The sequence below is a fragment of the Dasypus novemcinctus genome, chromosome 4 (assembly GCF_030445035.2).
Source record: "Dasypus novemcinctus isolate mDasNov1 chromosome 4, mDasNov1.1.hap2, whole genome shotgun sequence".
Taxonomy (NCBI): Eukaryota; Metazoa; Chordata; class Mammalia; order Cingulata; family Dasypodidae; genus Dasypus; species Dasypus novemcinctus.
In genome coordinates, this window is record NC_080676.1 from 164,407,284 (window position 1) to 164,428,624 (window position 21,341).

At 52.5% G+C, this 21,341-nt stretch overlaps 1 protein-coding gene across 1 annotated transcript in view; it reads right to left on the reverse strand.

Moving 5' to 3' along the window:
* Positions 1-5,712: 5,712 nt before the first annotated feature.
* Positions 5,713-21,341, reverse strand: part of WDR4 (WDR4 tRNA N7-guanosine methyltransferase non-catalytic subunit) — a 98,914-nt gene continuing 83,285 nt past the window's right edge. The window contains exon 11 of the mRNA XM_058296292.1: positions 5,713-9,288. Coding sequence (XP_058152275.1) covers positions 9,206-9,288 — 83 coding nt within the window. The 3' untranslated portion in view covers positions 5,713-9,205. The remainder of the gene's footprint in view (positions 9,289-21,341) is intronic.

Below are 21,341 nucleotides of genomic sequence, written 5' to 3' on the forward strand. Positions count from 1 at the left end.
CCGCTCCCTCATGGTCATTTTTTGCAGTCTACCAGAGCAAGGAAGAGCACACTTTAAAAACACAGCTGGTAACCGTCTTCCACCTCCTTTAGAGCCCTGCCTGGCCACCTCTATCAAGCCATCCACTTTTTTTTAACGTTTCCAAGAGCTACCTGATTTCAGGTGTCAAGGTCAACCACAAAGTAAACAAAAGCAATCTTAGCAGTGAAAAAGGTATCTTGACGTTTTGATGCCATTGTCCCGGGACATGCATTCTAGAAATTCAACATCTGGGAATCTCAAAGCCTCCTCTGCAGTCCTTGGGGGGATCACCCGAGACCCCGCCTCTGCTCTGCCACCTGCCTCTACTGGATCTGCCCCATCTGGGCCAGTGGGAAGTCGGGATAACCGCTAGGGTTTAACCTGCCAAACCCCATGAGCAGCAATGAATTTTTTTACACATTTATTATTTTGTCTCGCCAGTTTTGTTTTTTTATGGGGGGTGGCGGGGGACCAGGGATTGAACCCGGGACCTTGTGTGTGGGAAGCTGGTGCTCAACCACTGAGCCACATCAGCTCCCCTGAGTGGGTTTTTCATTTGTTTTGCATGTTGCTTTGCTTTTTTTTTTTTTAAGATTTTTTATTTTTTATTGCTTTCTCTCCCCATCTCCTTTCCCCCAGGTATCTGCTCTCTGTGTCCATTCACTGTGTGTTCTTCTGTGTCCACTTGCATTCTTGTCAGAGGCACCCAGAATCTGGGTCTCTTTTGGTTGCGTCATCTTGCTGTGTCAGCTCTCCGTGTATGCGGCGCCATTCCTGGGCAGGCTGCTCCCTCCTTCGCGCTGGGTGGCTCTCCTTACTGGGTGCACTCCTTGTGAGTGGGGCTCCCATACACGGGGACACCCCTGCATGGCACGGCACTCCTTGTGCGCATCAGCACTATGTGGGCCAGCTCACCCCACAGGTCAGGAGGCCCTGGGTTTGAACCTTGGACCCCCCCCCCATGTAGTAGGTGGATGCCCTATCTGTTGGGCTGCTTCCCTGCTTTGCTTTTTTTGCTTTTTCAGAGGCGTCAGGAACCGAACCTGGGACCTCCCATGTGGGAGGCAGGCGCTCAACCGCTTGAGCCACATCCATCAGTTTTTATACATAATTATTTAGGTATGAAGCCATCAGAAGTACTTAATAAAAATGTAAAGAATATGTTAGGGGAAGCAGATGTGGCTCAACTGATAGAGCATCTGCCTACCATATAGGAGGTCCAGAGTTTGAATCCAGGGCCTCCTGGCCCATGTGGTGAGCTGGCCCACACGTAGTGCTGCCACATGCAAGGAGTGCCATGCCACGCAGGGTGTCCCCCACATAGGGGATCCCCACACACAAGGAGTGTGCCCCACAGGGAGAGCCGCCCCGTGCAAAGAAAGCGCAGCCTGCCCAAGGATAACACTGTACACACGGAGAGCTGACGCAGCAAGATGACGCAACCAAAAGAGACCCAGATTCCCAGTGCCGCCTGATGAGAATATAAGTGGACACAGAAGAACACACAGCGGATAGACACCAAGAACAGACAATGGGGACGGGGGCCTTGAGAAGGTAAGAGAAATAAATAAAATCTTTAAAAATAAAAAAAAAGTATGTCCTGCCATGGCCCACTGGGTGGACTGGGGAAGAGTGTAAACTACATTGTAAACCATTATCCATGAGGTGCAGCAGTGCTCCAAAATGTATTCACCAAATGCAGTGAATGCCTCATGATGATGAAAGAGGTTGCTGATTGGGAGGAGTGGGGTGAGGGGGTGGGGTATATGGGGACCTCTTATATTTTTTGAATATAACATTTTAAAAAAATAAAGAGAGAAAACACACGCACACAAATAGAAAATGTGAGCATTAACCTTGCAGCAAAAGCACAGAATTAAGAGATTCTTGAAAAATGCGTGCTGCTCTTATCCTGAGCCCCCAAGTGCTAATGGGAAGAGTCATCATCGGTCCTTCCAGCGGACAGGAATGGCGACGGGAGCAGCTCATTCCATTTCCTGAGAGGTTTAGAGGAGACTTGGAATTTTCAGGCAACTTTCAGGAGGGGTGGAACACAGAACCTAAAAGTGGGAGAAACAAAGTAACTCGGGACACATCCGTAGGTTGCACGCTGCTGCCAGCGGAACCGTCGTTTGTGCAAAGGACATTTAATTTTATTAGAAAGTGTTCATGAGATAATGTTAGACGGGGCCAAGTGGATACAAATGGTTTGCCCAGCCGGATCCTAATTCTGTTGAAGAAAAGTGTTAATAACCACAGGTGTTTCACAGGAGCTGTTTCTGGGTGAAAATACAAGGGACATTTTTCTCACCACATTTTCATCTTCTCCCGTGAAACTTTCTAATCAGAGGTAGCCATTCTGACGGGGCAGCTTGGCCGGAAGGTGACGCCTGTGTCTGCGGCCCCTGGTGAGGCCAGGTGGCAGATCAGAAGGGAAAGCCTTAGCCACGCCTGCCCACCGCACCTGCTGCACCCGCTTTCTCCAGAGCGAGGACGAGCTCCCCAGCCCGCCAAGGGAAGAGATGATTTTTTCCTTATATTTCTGGTCAGAGAAAGCCCACCCCACACCCAAAGGTAGAGCACCCATGCTCAAGTCGTCAGCAGCCCCCAGCCTGGGGTCTCCGCCCAGCTCCATTCGAAGGACCCCAGGGTCCTTGGAGGGTCCCACAAGTCACAGCTGATGGCTGGGACCTTGGAAATGTGCACGCCCCAAAGCCTCGCCTGCATTCGGGTATTTGGAGCTTAGTTAGAGCCATGATTGATGATGCATAGTTAGGCAGTTAATTACCAAGAATCAATCACGCAATTTGAAGAGAGGGAGGTCAGTGCAGCAGTGTGGGGAAACCTGTGCTGAGGGCACCTGTTTATGAAATAGCTGCCCTTTCTTTTCATTTCTGTTGGGCACCATTAAAATTTAACCTTGGGGGAAGCAGATGTGGCTCAACTGATAGAACATCTGTCTACCATATGGAGGGTCCAGGTTCAAACCCAGGGCCTCCTGACCCGTGTGATGAGCTGGCCCACGTGCAGTGCTGATGCGCACAAGGAGTGCTGTGCCACGCAGGGGTGTCCACTGCGTAGGGAAGTCCCATGCACAAGGAGTGCACCCCGCAAGGAGAGCTACTCTGCATGAAAGAAGCACAGCCTGCCCAGAAGTGGCACCACAGCAAGAGCTGACACAGCAAGATGACGCAACAGAAAAAAGGAGACACAGATTCCCAGTGCCGCTGACAAGAATGCAAGTGGACACAGAAGAACACACAGCAAATGGACACAAAGAGCAGGCAGTGGGGCGGGAGGGGGGGCGGGTGGAGAGGAAGGGGAGAGAAATAAAAAATAAAAATAAAGCACAAAGCTCTTTTCTTAAAAAAAAAAAATTAACCTTGGGAAGCAGATGTGGCTCAAGTGACTGAGCTCTTGCCTACCACATGGGAGGTCCCGGGTTCGGTTCATGGTGCCTTTTAAAAGATGAGGAGCAAGACAGTGAGCTGACGTGATGGGCTGGTGTGGCAAGCTGACGCAACGAGATGATGCAACAAGAGACACAAGAGGGAAACATGAGAGGCACAAAAAGCAAGGAGTAGAGGTGGCTCAAGCCATTAGGCACTTCCTTCCCACATGGCAGGCCCTGGGTTTGGTTCCCGGTACCTCCTTTAAAAAAAGGGAAGATGAGCGCCCAACGAACAGACACAGCAAGTGCAAACAATGAGGGGTGGGGAGAAATACATTTTAAAAATAAGTCTTTGAAAAAAATCTCACCTTGAGCATAAACTGGAGCCCCTCCCTTGCACTACCCAGTGTGAGCACATAGATGAGAGCAGACGTCCTGCCAGGGCCCTGTGTGACCATCATGTCACGTCAGTTGGAAAAAGTCCAAGGAGCATTATGAAGCTGAAAAAGATATGTTTTTCTCTTAAACAGCCAGTATCTGGACAAGTGGGTCTGCCTTCCTTGGCATCTCAAGAAACGAGCTGAGCAAGCGGGGCTGACGAGAACGAGCCCCAGCAGCGGGCGAGGGGAAGTTCTCTGCCTCCCTGGTGTCCCCAGCCAGGAGCTGCGAGGAGAAGGTGCCCGGGGGGTTTGACGGGCACATAAATGAACAGGTGATTGAACAAATGAACAAGTGGAGGGAATCAAATGGCAGATACTTGGAGCGTGACTTATACAGCCGCCCTGGTAGAATTATTAAATTTACTGCTCTTTGATAGCACATGTTGACTATTCATTTCAGATAAGACTCCACAAAAATGCTTGCGGGGTTGAGCAAGCTACATTTTTTCAATCAGCCGTGGCCATGCGCTGCCGACCATTTCAACAAACAGGTTCTCAGGTCATTTGTCTGGAAGAAAAGCACATCTGCTGATCTTCAGAAAATCAAGGGCAGAGAGAAGGTGCAGGGGCGTGTCGGCCCCCTGTGGGGGGGACTCCTCTCTCACTGTCGTGAGGGTCATCTCGGCAGAGGAGGCAGCCCTGGCCACGGAAGCTGCGCCGACTGGAGGGAGGGCACGCGCGGGCTGGACGCGGGGCCGAGGGCTCGGGGTGGTCAGTGCCCGCGCCATGGGGAGGGCGGGGGGCCGCAGGACACGAGCCCCGCGGCCCCCAAGCAGTCGCCCTCTCCGCAGACCCCGCGGGGCACCCGGGGCGGGGGGTGTTGTGTGAGGACCGCTCCTCTTCCTCTGCGGGAAGCCCGCCGCGCTGGGCGCAGCCACGCTAACTCCCTGCTGCGCCCACGGAGCGTGAGAAGCACCACAGCAACCACCTCGCTCATCACCGTGGCACACTCATCGCATTTGGTGACTACATTTTGGAGCGCTGCTGCACCACGCGGATAGTAGTTTACGTTGTAGTTTACACTCTCCCCAGTCCATTCAGTGGGTGATGGCAGGGTATATCATGTCCAGCATCTGTCCCTGTGATATCATTTAGGACAACTCCAAGTCCCAAAAATGCCCCCACATCTCACCTCTTCCTCCCTCTCCTCTCCCTGCCGTCAGCAACTCCCGTGGCCACCGTCTCCACATCAATGCTACAATTTCTTCCATTGCTAGAGTCACAACAGCTCTATAGTAGAACACCAGCAGGTCCACTCTAATCCATATTCCTCCATTTGGTGGACCCTGGGATGGTGATGTCCACTCCACCTCTAGATCAAGAGGGGGCTTAGATCCCACATGGTTGATGGATGGGATTCTCCTACTTGCTGTTGTAGACTCTCTCGGTTCCCTGGTGTGGTGGTTGACCATCCTCACCTCCCTGTTAGCTGACCTGGGTAAGTCCAATGAACAGAGGATAGGAGTTGCAACTCTGCTGAGGCTCAGGGCCCAGCTGGCACATGGACGGTCCAGAGATTCAAGTCTCCTGAGCATACACCAAACCTAGCATCAACCACAGGTTCAGTAAAAGTGTTAGAAGAGTTGGACTCAGATGTGAGAAATGTGTTCTCTGCGGTGTTCCTTGCCAGACTGTTTCCAGACTCTGACCCCTGCCTGGACTGCAGAGTGCTAGACCAGATCAGCCCTGGACAGAAAAGACAAGGGACTCCACAGCGAGCTGCCCCCTGGGAGTTTTCTCAGCAAGGTGATGTCTGGGAAACCCAGGAAAGTCCAAGAAACGAACTTCTCTTTAATGTAAATCATGTAATAACCAAGAAAATGATCACTTTTAAAATTAAAGCTTTTACTTTGAGATAATTGCAAATTCACAAGCAGTTGTAAGAAATAACAAAAGAGACCCTGAGCACCCCAACCCAGGTTCTACAGGGACAAAACCTTGCAGAAGTTGTAGTAAGACATCACGGCTGGAGGGTGACTCTTCCATGCAGGATGCTGAACGTTCCACCCCACGAGGGCCCCTCGTGCTGCCCTGTTACAGGCGGGTGCCACCCTCCCACCCCCGCCCCTCCTGAACTAAGCCCTGGCAGCCACCAATTTCTAGAACTGTGTCATTTCAAGAATGTCGTATCAATGAATTATGTAAATGGGATTGCTTTTCTCCCTTGGCCTTATTCTCCAGAGACTCAGCCAAGCTGTTGTGTGTTTCAGTAGTCCACTCCTTCTTCTGGCTGCATAGTATTCTGAGGATGCACCACGTTTGTTTATCCATTCAACCACTGAAGGATTTCTGGATTGCTTCCAATTTACCATTAGGAAAAGAATTGCTGTATTAGTGCACAGGCTTTGGGTAAACCTGGCTTTTCATTTATCTGGGATAAATTGCAAGAGTACAGTTGCTGGGTCACCATTCCATACGATTTCCTGTCTTCCTAATTTGTTGTCTTTTTTATGGTTCATTATGTGCTCCTTCCTGGTATATGTTCAATGCACTTGAAAAGAATGCACTGTGCATTGTTTGTGGAGTTTTGTGAACATTGATTAGCTCGTGTTGGCTGATAGCATTGTTGAGTTCATCTATATTCTTGTTTATTTTCTATTTAACTGTCCTACCAGTTGTTGAAAGAGAGGTGTTGGCATCTTCAACTACAATTGTATTTTTGTATATTTCTCCTTTCAAAACTATCAGTTTTTGTTCCCATATTTTGTAGCTCTATTTTTTGGTGCATGAGCTATATTTTCTTGGTAAATTGACCTTTTATCATTATATGATGGCCCTGTTGCTGGTAAATTTCTTTTCTCTGGATGGCTGCTCTGTCTGATATTAATATAGCCACTCTTGCTTTCTTTTGATTATTGCTTGCATGATATATCTTCTTTCCAACCTTTTGCTTTCAACCTACCTCTATCATTATATCTCATATGAGTTTCTTGAGACAGCATATAGTTGAGTCGTTTTTTAATTCACTCTGCCAATCTCTGTCTTATCATTTATTTAAATCATTGGCACTTAAGGCAATTATTCATATGCCAGAGCTTAAATCTGCCACTTTATCTTTTGGTTTGCTGTTTGTTCTCTTTTTTTTCATTTCTCTGTATTTCTTTTTTGGTTTCCTAAAGATTATTTAGACATTATTAAATTCTGTTCTGATTTATCTATAGTAGTTTTGAGTTTACTTCTTACTATAGTTTTTTTCAGTGGTTTTTCCAGATTTTACATTATATGTTTATAATTTATCATGCTCTACTAGTGTGTGTCATTCTACCAGTTTCAGGGAAATGTAGAAACTTGACTTCCCTTTATGTTTCTTTACCCTCCCATATTTATAATAGAATTGTTTTAAATATTTATTCTATATACATTTAGATCTCTATCAGGCAGTGTTATAATTGTTGCTTCCACCTTCACAAATAGTTTAGAAAACCCAAGAGGAAAAGGAAAATCTATTTTACCCAAAATTTTGTTTACTGTGTTCTTTCTTCCTTCCTGGCATTCCATTTCTTCTTTTATCATTTCATTTATTTTTATTTTATCTTTTTAAGATTCATTTATTTATTTATTTATCTCCCCTTTCCCCCACCCCGGTTGTCTGTTCTCTGTGTCTATTTGCTGCATCTTCTTTTGTCCGCTTCTGTTGTTGTCAGCTGCGTGGAAATCTGTGTTTCTTTCTGTTGCGTCATCTTGTTGTGTCAGCTCTCCGTGTGTGTGGCACCATTCCTGGGCAGGCTGCACTTTCTTTCACGCTGGGCGGCTCTCCTTACGGGGCGCACTCCTTGCGCGTGGGGCTCCCCTACGCGGGGGACACCCCTGCGTGGCAGGGCACTCCTTGCGCGCATCAGCACTGCGCACGGGCCAGCTCCACACGGGTCAAGGAGGCCCGGGGTTTGAACCGCGGACCTCCCATGTGGTAGACGGACGCCCTAACCACTGGGCCAAGTCCACTTCCCCATTTCATTTATTTTTAGATCAATTCCTTTAGATATTCTTTTGGGGTAGGTCTGGTGGTGACAATTTCTTAGTTTTCTTTCATCTGAGATTATTTTCCTTTCATTCCTAAAGTTATTTTTGCTGGCCATTGGATTCTGGTTCGACTTGCTTATTTTTTTCTCTCTCTCAGTGCCTGAAAAATGTTGTACCTGTTCCTTCTGACTTCTGTAGTTTCCAAAGAGAAATCCATACTGTCACTGAGCTATTTTTCTCCATAGGTAACATGTCATATCTCTCTTGCCACTTTCAAGATTTTTTTCATCTTTAGTTTTTAGAAGTTTGACTATGATGTGTCTTCATGTGGATTGCTTTAAGTTCATACTGTTTTGATTTCACTCAGCTTCTTGAATCTGTAGGTTTCTGTCTTTTGCCAAATTTGAGAAATTTTCTGCCATTATTTCTCAGAGTACATTTTCAGCCCTGGGCTCTCTCTCTTCTCTTCCATACCTCAATGTCATGAATATCAGAGCTTTTGTTAGACTCTCACAGTTCCCAGAGGATCTTCACTTCTCAAAGGCTATTTTCTCTCTTTTTCAGATTGCATAATTTCTATTTTTCTAGCATCAAACTTCATCAATTTCTTCCCCCTCTCTCCTCCACTCTTCTGTGACTCCATCCATTGCCTGTTTTGTTTCAGTTTTGTGTTTTTCAGTTCTAAAATTTTCATTTGATTCATTTTTATATTTTTCATTTCTTTGCTGAGAATCTCTATTTTTTCATTCATTCCAAGTGTCTTTGTAATTCTTCAATGAAGCGTTTTATGGTGGCTGCTTTACAATTTTGTCAGCTACTTCTAACACCTCTGCTATCTGGGTGCTGGTGTCTACTAACTGTATCCCATTTAATTTGAGGTCTTCTTCCTTGATATGATGAGCAATTTTCTAGTGGAGCCTGGGCATTTTGGGTGTGCTGGTAGGAGACTCTGGGTCTTATTTAAGCCTTCTGTTTTGGGTGGCTTTCTCTGACATCACTTGGTGGGGAAAGGGGGCTACCACCTCATTACTGCTGGGTGGGGGCAGAAGTCCCAGCTCCCCACTTGGCTCTGCTGAGTCCTCCCTGGCTGGGCACAGCAGGTACCCCCATAACTGCTTCCCAGGGGGCCCATTGGCACCCATGGTGGAAAGGGGTGGCCTTGTTACTGCTGGGGGTGGTAAAAGTCTTGACCCACTACTGACCCACCACCCACCCCTGCCACCTCTCTGACCCATAGAAGAGGCTGCCCCTGCCCTCTCTCAGCATGGGGGGTGTTGAGGTTGGAGGTCCTGCCCTCTCTCAACATGGGGGGTGGGCTCCAAAAGCTTCTTGTTGAGGTTGAAGGTCCTGCTCTCTCGCATCACGAGGCTCTGAAAGCGTAGGCTGGAGCTGCCTACGAGATGGGGTGGTGGCATCTTGTGCCCAGTGGACACCCGCCAAGCAGCAGACTTGTGGATCTGCTCCACACCCACAGAGCTGGAGGGAGAGAAGAGAGAAAAGCTGGTGTGAGGGCGGGTGAGCTGCTGGGGTGCAAGAGAAGAGGTCAAGAGGGCTGTCCCTCAGTGTGGGGGAGCACAGACCCCCATCTCAGCAGGGCTTCCCCTCCCCCCACTCATGGTTTCTCCTCGCCCACCTGCCCAGAGGAGCCAGCACCTAAAAGAGTGAGGAGAGAGGGAGGCGGGTAAAAGCGGCCACGTCAAGCACCCCTTCCCCACCAAGCCTCTCAGGGAGGTCTGGCCAGCTGAGGGAGCATTCTGCATGGAATCCGTCTCGAGGTTTTAAATTGTGCAAAACCATGAAAATTAATCAAAGGGAACAGGTAACTTTGGAATCTACCCAAGAGGTCAAAAGGGACAGGAAAAGGAGATTTGACACACTATAGTCTGGGGCAGGATAAAATAAAGCTGCTTAATTTTTACATGCAGCACTCAGCCATTTGGCAATCCCGCTGTCGGTGGGATTTATCCAGAAGTGTTTGTAAGATCGACGATTGTCCATTGACTAGAAAAACCACGGACGTCGTTAGCGCGTGCTGGTTCTCGTGGGGGCTGTTTTCATCACCGCTGTCTGTCCTGTGGGTGACGCCTCCTGCCTGGTAGTCACACTCGTCCCCACCCGTTCTGCGTGAGCTGACCACGTGCTCCCAGCTCCCGGCCACGTCCCAGGGCCTCCTGAGTCGCTTCTGATGCGTGGGTGCCTCACCGCCCTGCGCTCATCTTGCATCGCTCTTTCTCAAATTAAAGTTTTCATCAGATACTTGGTGGCTGAATTTCCCGGCTAAAACCGGCATCTTAGAGCAATCGGAGTGGACACAGGGGTGAGCATAAAGGAGCTCATCTCCTCGCTGCTCTGCAAGAGGAGCGTCACCCACTTTCCGCACACTGGTGAGTTCGTCTCTGCTTGGGCGCCAGGCGCGGGCTGGCCTCGGCCATGCTCCCACACCCTGTCCTTGACACACCAGCGCTCTTGGGCCGCGCACGCACCTGCCCACACCTCCATCGCGAGGCCAGCGCTCCCCAGGCGGGCTCTTGGCTTCCTGCAGGCCGCAGGGGGCAGCCAGCACCTAGTTGTCCGCCGCCTGCCCTGCTCCCCCCCTCCCCTGCTTTCCCTCCCCATCCCCCACCTCCAATCCCCCCTACCCTGCTCCCCCACTCCTCTGCCCCCCACTCCCCTGTACCCCACTCCTGTCCTCCACTCCCTTTCCCCCACCTCCCCTGTCCCCCACCTCCCCTGCTCCCCCCTCCCCGTCCCTCATCTCCCCTGTCCCCCACCTCCCATCCCCCCTACCCTGCTCCCCCACTCCCATCCTCCACTCCCCTTCCCCCACCTCCCCTGTCCCCCACTCCCCTTCCCCCACCACTCCTGCTCCCCACTCCCCTGTGCCCCCTCCCCTGTCCTCTCCTCCCCTGTCCCCCACCTCCCCAGCACCTCCTCCTTTTCCACCAGCAGATGATCTGCCCCTGGACACCCTGGCAGGCCGGGCCCCACCCCCAACCACTAAGCCTGTTTGCTGAGTGCTGGCCCCCGACAACTTCTGGCGCGTTCAGCCTGCCCCTCGGGGTGATGAGCCCTGCCGTGGAGATGTTCTGTTCCCTCTTCACCTGGGCAGCACGGCCGCCTGCCCCTCGGCCAGCCTGGTGCTCAGGGTGACGCAGCAATCCCAGCCAGGTGCCAGGACTCTCCTGGCTCAGGGATCAGAATGCTCGGGGCAGCCCTGGCTTTCTGGAACCTTCTGTGTCTCCAACAGAGGGGCGTCCCTTTGACCTTTCTCTCCTCTTCGATTTGACACCTTTGGCCCCAGAACACACCCACCGAGAACAGCAAAGTGGTAACAAGCTCTGGCCACTTTGTCTCCCATTCTCCATCTTGCCTGAAATGAGCACTAAGAAATGCCCCCAGGAAGAACTCACTGAAGGCAACCAGGGAAGCGAATGCAGCTCAATTAGTTGGGCTCCCGCCTACCACACGGGAGGTCCCAGGTTCAGTTCCCAGTGCCTCCTGAAGAAGACGAGCAAGGCAGTGAGATGACACAGCAAGATGACATGCCAAAAAGACAACAAAGAGCCACAATGGGAGACACAGCAAGCAGGGAGCAGGGGTGGCTCCCTCCCACATGGGAGGTCCTGGGTTCGGTTCCCGGTGCCTCCTAAAAAGATGAACAGAGAGCAGACAGCGAGCACCAGCAATGAGGGCGGGGGGGAGGGGTGGGAATAAATAAAATAAACCCTTTAAAAAAAAAAAGGCAGCCAGCCCGCAGCTCTGCACAGACCTCTCAGCCTGCCAAGCCCGGCAGCCCTCATCCCCCCACCCTACCCTTGACCGTGGACAGCCCCCGTGCTCACTCCTACAGCATATAACCACCCAAGTCAGAGACCGTTTCCTACAATTAAGCAAAGCAGGGTTTGGAGTCTAGCTCGGTGGTTCTCAAGTGCCAGGGCATCTCACTAACTCTATTCAACGCACACCTTCCCAGCCCCTACCTGGAGATGCTCTGCCGAGAGGTCGAAGGGCCCATGAATCTGCATTTCAAGTGCTCCTGGTGAGCCGGCCATTCTACAGGCGATGCCTTAGTGCCTGCAGTACCCCAGGTATCGCTTTATGTGTGGGGGACACTGCAGTGGACAAAACATAGAAATCTGCCCTTGTGAAGCTTATGACATAAATTAGTGAAATGCCTAGTATTTGAGAGAGAGAGAGACGCTAAACGGAGGAAATAAAACCGCATCAGCGTCAAGCGGGCTAAGCGTTGAGATAGAGCAGAAATAAATAAGTGCCTGGAGGTGGTGAGGGACGAACGCCTGTGGGCATCTGGGAGAAAGCCGTCCAGGGAGTGTGCGCAAAGGTCCTGAGGCGGAAGCATGCCAGCAGGTGCGAGGGGCAGCCAGGAGGCCGCGTGGATAGAGCCGAGGGGAGAAGGGGCCAAGTGCGAGGTGAGGACAGAACAAGGGCAGCCCACGGCCTGTACTCTGAGCTGGGAGAGCACTGCAAGGTTTTGAGCCGAGGAGGATGTGAAATGGCTTTGGTGTTAGCAGGAAGTGACACCAATGGGACAGGCTCACAGGCCAATTACCCAGTTTCACGTGCCCCGTTTCCTGCTGTGGCTTTAGCACAGCCCTTATCCGGAACTCCTCTGGAAGGAATTCCCTCTGAGAAAGGGCTCTCAGAGTGAGTTCTCCAGGCTCTGTCGGTAATAAAATGCATTACAGAGACTTCCAGTTCAGTTCAGAAAATGCAAAGAGCAGCAGTCCCACACTAACCACGAGAAAGCCCCCTAATCGTCAAGGCGTTAGAGAGGAGTCACAGGCGAACAAAGGAAACTCAGGTCCAAAGGCTCCAGCGCTTCCGAGCGGGGAGCCCGGGGGCTGTGTCATCCTGGACGAGGCACGGAAGAGGTGCCCACCGCACAGGTGGGTGAGGAAAGCCAGGTAAGCGGAAGGGATTACTGAAGGCCGAGTGGGGGCTAGCGTGGCAGCTGGGGAAAGCAGGGGTCCCGCAGATGTGGGGCCTGCAGCCTCTTGGGAGCTCTTTGCCACGGGCCCCACCGGCTGTTGACAGGGAGACTGGGAGCAAGCTGTGACTGTGGGGAGCATGTTGGCCACCCAGGCGCACAGGAGGGGGTGCTGGTGGCAGGTTCAAGGCCAGCAGGCTTTCCTGGCCTCTTACCACGTGGAGGAGCCGCATGGAAACCTCTTGGGCCCAGGGCATAAGCAGAGCTCCACTGACTCACCTGCCCCACTGACTGCACCTGCCCCCACTGACTGCACCTGCCCCCACTGACTGCACCTGCCCCCACTGACTGCACCTGCCCCACTGACTCACCTGCCCCCACTGACTGCACCTGCCCCACTGACTGCACCTGCCTCCACTGACTGCACCTGCCCCCACTGATTGCACCTGCCCCACTGCACCTGCCCCACTGACTGCACCTGCCTCCACTGACTGCACCTGCCCCCACTGACTGCACCTGCCTCCACTGACTGCACCTGCCCCACTGACTCACCTGCCTCCACTGACTGCACCTGCCCCCACTGACTCACCTGCCCCACTGACTGCACCGCCTCCACTGACTCACCTGCCCCCACTGACTGCACCTGCCCCATGACTGACTCACCTGCCCCCACTGACTGCACCTGCCCCACTGACTGCACCTGCCCCATGACTGACTCACCTGCCCCCACTGACTCACCTGCCCCACTGACTGCACCTGCCCCACTGACTGACTGCACCTGCCCCCCTGACTGACTGCACCTGCCCCCACTGACTGCACCTGCCCCACTGACTGCACCTGCCCCACTGACTGACTGCACCTGCCCCCTGGCTGACTGCACCTGCCCCCACTGACTCACCTGCCCCCACTGACTGCACCTGCCCCACTGACTGCACCTGCCCCACTGACTGACTGCACCTGCCCCCACTGACTCACCTGCCCCACTGACTGCACCTGCCCCCACTGACTGCACCTGCCCCACTGACTGCACCTGCCCCACTGACTGACTGCACCTGCCCCACTGACTGCACCTGCCCCACTGACTGCACCTGCCCCCACTGACTGCACCTGCCCCACTGACTGCACCTGCCTGCACTGACTGCACCTGCCCCCACTGACTGCACCTGCCCCCACTGACTCACCTGCCCCCACTGACTGCACCTGCCCCCACTGACTGCACCTGCCCCCACTGACTCACCTGCCCCCACTGCACCTGCCCCACTGACTGCACCTGCCCCACTGACTGCACCTGCCCCACTGACTGCACCTGCCTCCACTGACTGCACCTGCCCCCACTGACTGCACCTGCCCCCACTGATTGCACCTGCCCCACTGCACCTGCCCCACTGACTGCACCTGCCCCCACTGACTCACCTGCCTCCACTGACTGCACCTGCCCCACTGACTGCACCTGCCTCCACTGACTGCACCTGCCCCACTGACTCACCTGCCTCCACTGACTGCACCTGCCCCCACTGACTGCACCTGCACCACTGACTGCACCTGCCTCCACTGACTCACCTGCCCCACTGACTGCACCTGCCCCACTGACTGCACCGCCTCCACTGACTCACCTGCCCCCACTGACTGCACCTGCCCCACTGACTGCACCTGCCCCATGACTGACTCACCTGCCCCCACTGACTGCACCTGCCCCACTGACTGCACCTGCCCCATGACTGACTCATCTGCCCCCACTGACTGACTGCACCTGCCCCACTGACTGCACCTGCCCCATGACTGACTCACCTGCCCCACTGACCGCACCTGCCTCGAAGGAGGGCTAGGGAACTCTCCCCAGTCCAGGGCAGGGATCCATTGCTGCCAAGGAAAGGGAAGGCTGAGGCAGGGGCGTGGGGGCGCGACGTGCCGTCCACAGCAGCCTCTGTGGAGGCGATCAGGCTGCCCAGAGGGCGAGGAAGGAGCCCGGTGGGCGCAGACAAGGCCCTGCGTGGAGCTGACAGGCCAGGCGGCGAAAGCCGGCGGCGGGTGGGACACAGGCCGAGCGCCCAGGCTCCCCCACCCCCAGGACAAGTGGCTGCCGCTGGCGTTGACGTCCCAGTGCCCAGGGGAAGCCGCAGCCATGCGAACCCCGCCCAGCGGGGCTCTGTCACGGCCTGGGGCCCCCAGCCAGGGGCGGGCGCCATCCCCCAGCCAGCACCCGGCCTCGGCGCCGGGCCCCCAGCTCCAGTGGTGGCTGTGGCCGTCCCCTCTTCCAGTTCCTGCCGTTTTCCTTCCTGCGTGTGAAGAGCTGTTGGTAGGTACACAGCCCTAGGATGGTGAGGGCTTCCGCAGGGCTCGACCCCTCACCTCTACAACAGCCCCTCCTAATTCCTGACGGCAGGGCCTGTACTGAGACCCGCTCGGGCTGACCTTGACACTGACCCTCAGCTTTTAAAAAAAAATTCCTGTCTGCATGCTGTATCTTTTTTCAGCCTTTTACTTTTAATCTACCCGTGTCTTTATTTTTAACATGGGTTTCTTTTATTAATAGACCACATATAAAGAATAGCATCCATCAACCATAAAACAGGATCTCGTTTTTTTTTAAAAAAAACAGAAGCAGAATTGAAAACACGCCAAAAAAATTTTTAGATGTATTCATCATGACTCCTTGAAATAAAAAATGTTAATATAAGGTTTAGACACTCGGCCAGATTCTTACTTTGGAAATGAATTAATGAAGTGGAAACTAGGTCTATAGCACAGAGAGATATAGTTTGGAAAATATGAAAGAAAAGTTGAGATAAGGAGGCTAAAATGAGAAGCTCTAACATCTATTTCATAAAAAGGAGAGAATAGAGAGCATGGAAGAGACTTTTCAAAGACAAGCGCACTTTCCAGGTTTGGGGGAAAAAACACGAAATTGTGTATTAGATATTATTTTTAGCTGCTAGATACAAAAAAATCAAAATAGGAGTAATTTAAATGTGTTAGAGACTTATTTCTTCTTATATATTAAAAAAAGTCTGGACATAGACAGTCCACGTCTAGTAAGTCATCTTTGTTAGAATTCCAAGGCCTGTTAGGTTTCTGCATCACTAAGAGCATGGCATTCAGCCACAAGGTCACCTCACAGTCCCAACGTGGCTGCTACAGCACCAGCCACTGTCACCATGGTCCAGAAGGGAAGAAGAAGGAAAGCAGAAAGGCAAAGAGCATGCCCCCCAGTTGAGCCAAGTCCCTTCTGGGGCTTTCTTATGAAGTGCCACTCAAAGGCATCTGCTTACAGCTTTGCAGTTCTGCCGACCCTCAAGGAGCCTGGAAAATGTGATTTGTTTATCGCTGCTCCCCAAAAAGGAGAGTCTGCGAAAGGAAAGCAGCCTCTTGCACACATTCAGGCTGAAATGGTGGAAGAATGAAAAACAGAGCCATGAAAAACGCATCACTGAATATAATCTTGACTTTATCCTCAGCACAAATATTTGTTTTATGAAGATGATTTTAATAAACCACGAGCCAACAAGAATTCTTCCCGGTCAAGGTTGCATGCTTAAATACATTCTGCTCATGCCTTCTCAACGCCCCTCACTCTGCCCTCCATCTCCAGGGTGCTGAGGCAGAGACTAATGAACTGCCCGTGTGTGCTGATATGAAAACAAATTGAAAACTCTTCAGCTAAAACGAATTAGTTCGAGGAAACAAATTCTGGGAATTGGTCATCTGGCAAATTGGCTCTTCAGAGAACTGGCCTTCAGCGATTGCCCTGGAGGCAAGGGAGTGAGTTCAAGCAAACCCCACCCCCCCAGGAGCGGGCCCGTGGGGGAGGCCTGGGCTTCTGGACCCCCAGGGCCCTCCTGGGAGCAGAGCTGGGCTGCAGGGGGTCGCCAGGCTCAGCGGTGGAGGATGGAGCAGTCACCACGCATTTGAAGTGTGTCTTTGCATCCGCTGGAAATGAAATGAAACACAAGCAAGAAATCCCTGCGGCCAGGAGCACCGTTCTGCAGACACGGGGATGGGTTCTGTGCACATCTGGGAGGTGCGCGTGCTTGGCAGGACCTCTCGGCACACGGGGAAGCGGGAGCAGCCATGGGGGGGACGCTCTTACGGGGAGGGGGCGGCCAGGACAAGCGCCTGAAGATCCGTGTCAGGGGCTAAGGTCTTCGGAAACAGGCGCGACCAGGACGTGCATTTCCTGGCCCTGCTCGGCCCCCACGGCAGCTCAGCTCGCCTGTCCTTCCCGGGGTTTCCACTTGCCCTGCAGCTAGCAGGGGCTTAGAAGGTGCTCGCCAGGCGCGCTCCGGGCAATGGGCTGCACTCACGCTGCCTGCAGCCAAGACCGGCCGGGCGCGGGCACAGCGGGCAGCCTGCCCTCCCCACCCAGCGCTGGGGGCAGCTGGGGGAGAAGCCACCAGAAGTCCCCACGCTTCCTTCATTTCCTCCACCACGGATGCTTTCCTCTCTGCTAAGGAGTTGTTCATTGTTAAAATGCGAAATGGAAGGAAGACATTTTCAGCGGTGACTCCCAATCTCCAAAGAAAAAATTGAAAGCACCTCGAAAAGAGAAAATCGAAAAATCTCAGGGAAGGGAAGGAAGGCTTGACCTGGCTCTGCTCTGACTGAGTCCTCGAAATTCCTGGGCGGGAAGCTTCTTCCTGGCAAATACCCTTGAGGAGTTGATGAGCCTTGAGAGCTTCGCGGCAATTAGCTCCTTGGTAACTTCCACCGGGCAGCAGGAAGGGGCTGCAAGCTGCCTTTCTCTGGGTGCCCGTGCAGTGATCCCACTAGGAAACTGCTGACTTAGAGGGAAGAGGGGGGATAGGCGGGGGGCCACGCTCTCCCCTGGCAGGCAGGGAGTCTGAGCTCTGCCTCTGAACACTGGGTGGGAGGGGTCTAAATTCAGCCCCTGCTCTTTGCTTACATTTCACCGCCTCACACACCTGGGGAATTAAGTGAGCTAAGGCAGGTGCGCTCTGACCGCCGCACCTGGAGGAGCCAGCCTCCCAGAGGCAGGCTCTGCTGACTCTCGCGGGGGGAGGGGGAGGAAAACACACTGGCCTTTCCAGACCAGACTTAGTCTCAGTCACAGAGACGAGACCCCTGGGCAATGAGGGTGACGGTAGGTGGCTGGGAGGGAAGCAGGCTAGGAGGAAGAGGGAGGGGCTGCAGTCGGAGCAAGGCTGGGCCATGGGGCTTTAGACAATGGCTGCCATTCACTTTAGACAAAGGCTGGCATTCACTTGACAGTCCGGTGTTCGCCTGGACTGCGCAGGGCTCTGCTGTCTCCACAGACCCGACTCTGCAGGAATCTGCTGATCCCACATCGCCGTCCTGGGACAGGAGTGGAAAGTCTGCTGATCCCACATGCCCATCCTGGGACATGGGTGGAAAGTTTGCTGATCCCACATTCCCATCTTGGGACAGAGGTGGAAAGTCTGCTGATCCCACATCCCTGTCCTGGGACAGGAGTGGGGAAAAGGCATCAGGGCGATGTGGTGCAAAAACAGGATGGTCAGTTCTGGAGACTGAAGGCAGAGCCGAGGCTGAAGCTTCGATGGAAGCAGAAACCGGAAGACAGAAGAGACCCTCAGGAGCTGTAGCCCCCAGGACACCACTCCAAAGGGGGCTTCTTCCTCCTTGAAGGGGGACGAGGTCTAGGCAGCTTTACTTAAATTTTAAACAAAAAGTGTTTAGGTTGGGTTCCAGTTTCCAGTAACGGCCGAGTAGCTTACAGTGGACGAAACAGCCTGCCGACGGCATGGGGGCTACGGTTAGGGGCAGCCTCTGGGAGGAAGCCAACGTGGGGAACTCCCTGTCAGCAGACGGGCCGGGAACTTGCCTCTTACCGAACGGTCAGGACCTCCCATGGTGGTTCCTCCCAAATGTCGTGTGCGCTCGCCTGCGGCTGAGGTTCCTAATCTTTACAGCAGAAGGAAATGAGCTCTGAAACGGCAGCTGAAGGGGCTGCAGCTCAGCGGCAGGGGAATGCTGCTGGGCGTGGGACCTCCCCCAGGGAGGGACCCCCTCGGCCAGGGCGGCCTGCCAGCGCAGCAGGTGGGGCTGGGGGAGCTGCTCTTGCATGAGCTTAGCATTATTACATGCGCCTTCTAGTATTGCTGTGGGCTCTGTCTGCATGAGCCCCTCAAATACCGCTGGGGGTATTCACAGAAGAGGGCTGTGCAGGATGTAAGAGGGGCTTTTGAGGAGTGGGTTGTGAATCAGAGAAGCCACAGATTCCTAGATAAGCTCCCCACACACTGTAAGTGCATCTTAGAGCACACATGCACATTCCTAAGCCCGATAGCTCTCGGTACTGGAACCGCTCCTGCTGCATATCAGAAGCTTCAGAGACATGTTTACGATCTTGCGAATCCCGACTTGGCTCTGTGCCCTCCTTGATCTTACCCTACCTAGCCCCCTCTAACCCGATGGGCTCCTCTGAACCACCTGCAGCCGCCCAGGGCCAGCTTCTCGGTCTGTAAGTTCCCTAAAAAACTGTTACTATTTTGCTTTATGGAGTGGTCTGCTCGGTTTTTTCGGTCTTATGTGCCTATTTTTGTTTCCTAGGCTGCTGGGATGGTTTGAAGTTGGATGGACCCCAGAACATCCTGTGTTAGCAGACTAAAACAGCTGCTAAAACAGATACTATGAAATGGGTTGGCTTAACAATGGGAATGTATTAGCTTATAGTTTAAAGACTGCGAGAAATATCCAAGTCAAAGCATCATTAAGTGATACTTTCTCCCCAAACACCAGCTGCAGGGGATCCTGGACTCCTCTGTCACGTGGCAGGCACATGGCGGTGTCTGCTACTCTCCCTCCCTTCTCTTCCAGGTTTCGCTGCTCTCAGAGTCTTGCTTCCATGGCTTTCTCCCTCTTTGTCTCAATTTCCTTCTCTTATAAAGGACTCCAGTAGAGGGCTAAGACCCACCTGGGTGACGCCTTAACTGAAGTGGCCTCATCCAACGACCCAACTTACAAAGAGGTTCATACCCACAAAAGTGGATTCGCTTTAAGAACATGATTTTCTGGGATTTTCTGGGGCATGTTCATCTCAAAACTACCAAAACCTTTGGCAGAATCTATTCTGTAGGCTCATGGCCAGACAGATCAGGAGATCTTTAAATATAGAAAGGGGAAAATTGAAGTTAGCAAATCCCAGCAGCCAGGAGATGAGGTCCCCCACAGAGGAAAAACTGGAAGGTGAGAGGGGTAGACTTCCCTTCAGACAGACACATGGGGAGGTGCAAAGTGTGTGAGAATGAGTGTTGGCAGAGTTGAGACTTGGCTGATGTCCAACTGTGTGCAAATCTCCTTTCTGACCTTCTGTCTCTTCATCTACAAAGACAAAGAATGGGAAATAAATGGTTCTGGAGGACAGGATGGTTCCCATGGCCCCTCCTTCCCTTACACCATGGTAAGGTGACCCATACCCAGGCACCACTGAGGGGCTATTTTTCCTGCTCCCCTCCCCCAGGCCCCTGCTTCTGTCTTCCAACCCCCGTTGTGCTGGGAGGTATTTTCACAAGGGAGGCTCTAGGCAGATCTATCAGCCACAGGGGACAGGCAGGAAAGGAAGCTCAGCTTTGTTTTGGCACCTAACAGCTGGGTAAGCTGGCAGGAGAATGTGAGGGCACCCAGCACTGCCAGCTCATGGAAATGACACTGTTTGCTCAAAACCCATCCTGTCTATCTTCCCATTTATCTTCTTCACATCCCCATTATATTCAACAGCAAAAGGGTGCTGATACAAAGCACCAGAAATCTGTTGGCTTTTATAAAGGGTATTTACTCGGGGTAGAAATTTACAGTCACAAGGCCCTAAAGAGTCCAAATCAAGGTACGATAAGAGGTACCTTCTCATTCAAAGTCATTTGTATCTGCCAGGGTCCAGCCTTCCATCTTTGTTAAGGCTCCATGGTCCTGGCTTCTTCTGATCTCAGCGGTTGGCTGGCATAAGGCTCGTCTCTCTTCCCAGGGCTCATTTCTTTCTGGCCTCAGCTGCTCTGGTCTCTCTACAAGGTCAGCTGTAGACTATCAGGCTCATCTCTCTTCCCGGGCCTCGGGATCCTCTGTTTATCTTCTCTGTGTATCTATTTTCGTGTGTCCTTGATTGAGCATCCATTTATATAGCCCACAGGGGACGGCTAGCTGTGGGCAGGGACTCAAACCGAGTTGCCCTAACGACATGGTCAAATAAAAGCCCTGATCTTGATTTAGTAAAGTAGAAGTGAAACCTCTGAGTCTAATACAATCTAATGCACCCGGAAGAAGAGACCCGTTTACAAACACAATCCAGTATCTATTCTTGGAATTCATAAACAATATCAAACTGCTACCCCTGAAAGAGGCACAGCAGAGACCACGAGCTCCTTTGTGCAGCCGAGTAAGCTCAGGTGCCAACCCGTGGCGGCCGCCCAGGATGGTCCCCAGCAACCCCTGGCTCTGGGCCCTGGTTCCCCTGAGGCATCTCCTTCCACCTTGGAGGGTACTCTGGCAAGTCAGAAATGACAGTGTTTGATTCCTGGAGCTGGTCATGGGGACGTCCCTCTCTTTTTTTAATTAATTAATTAATTTATTTATTTATTTATTTCTCTCCCCT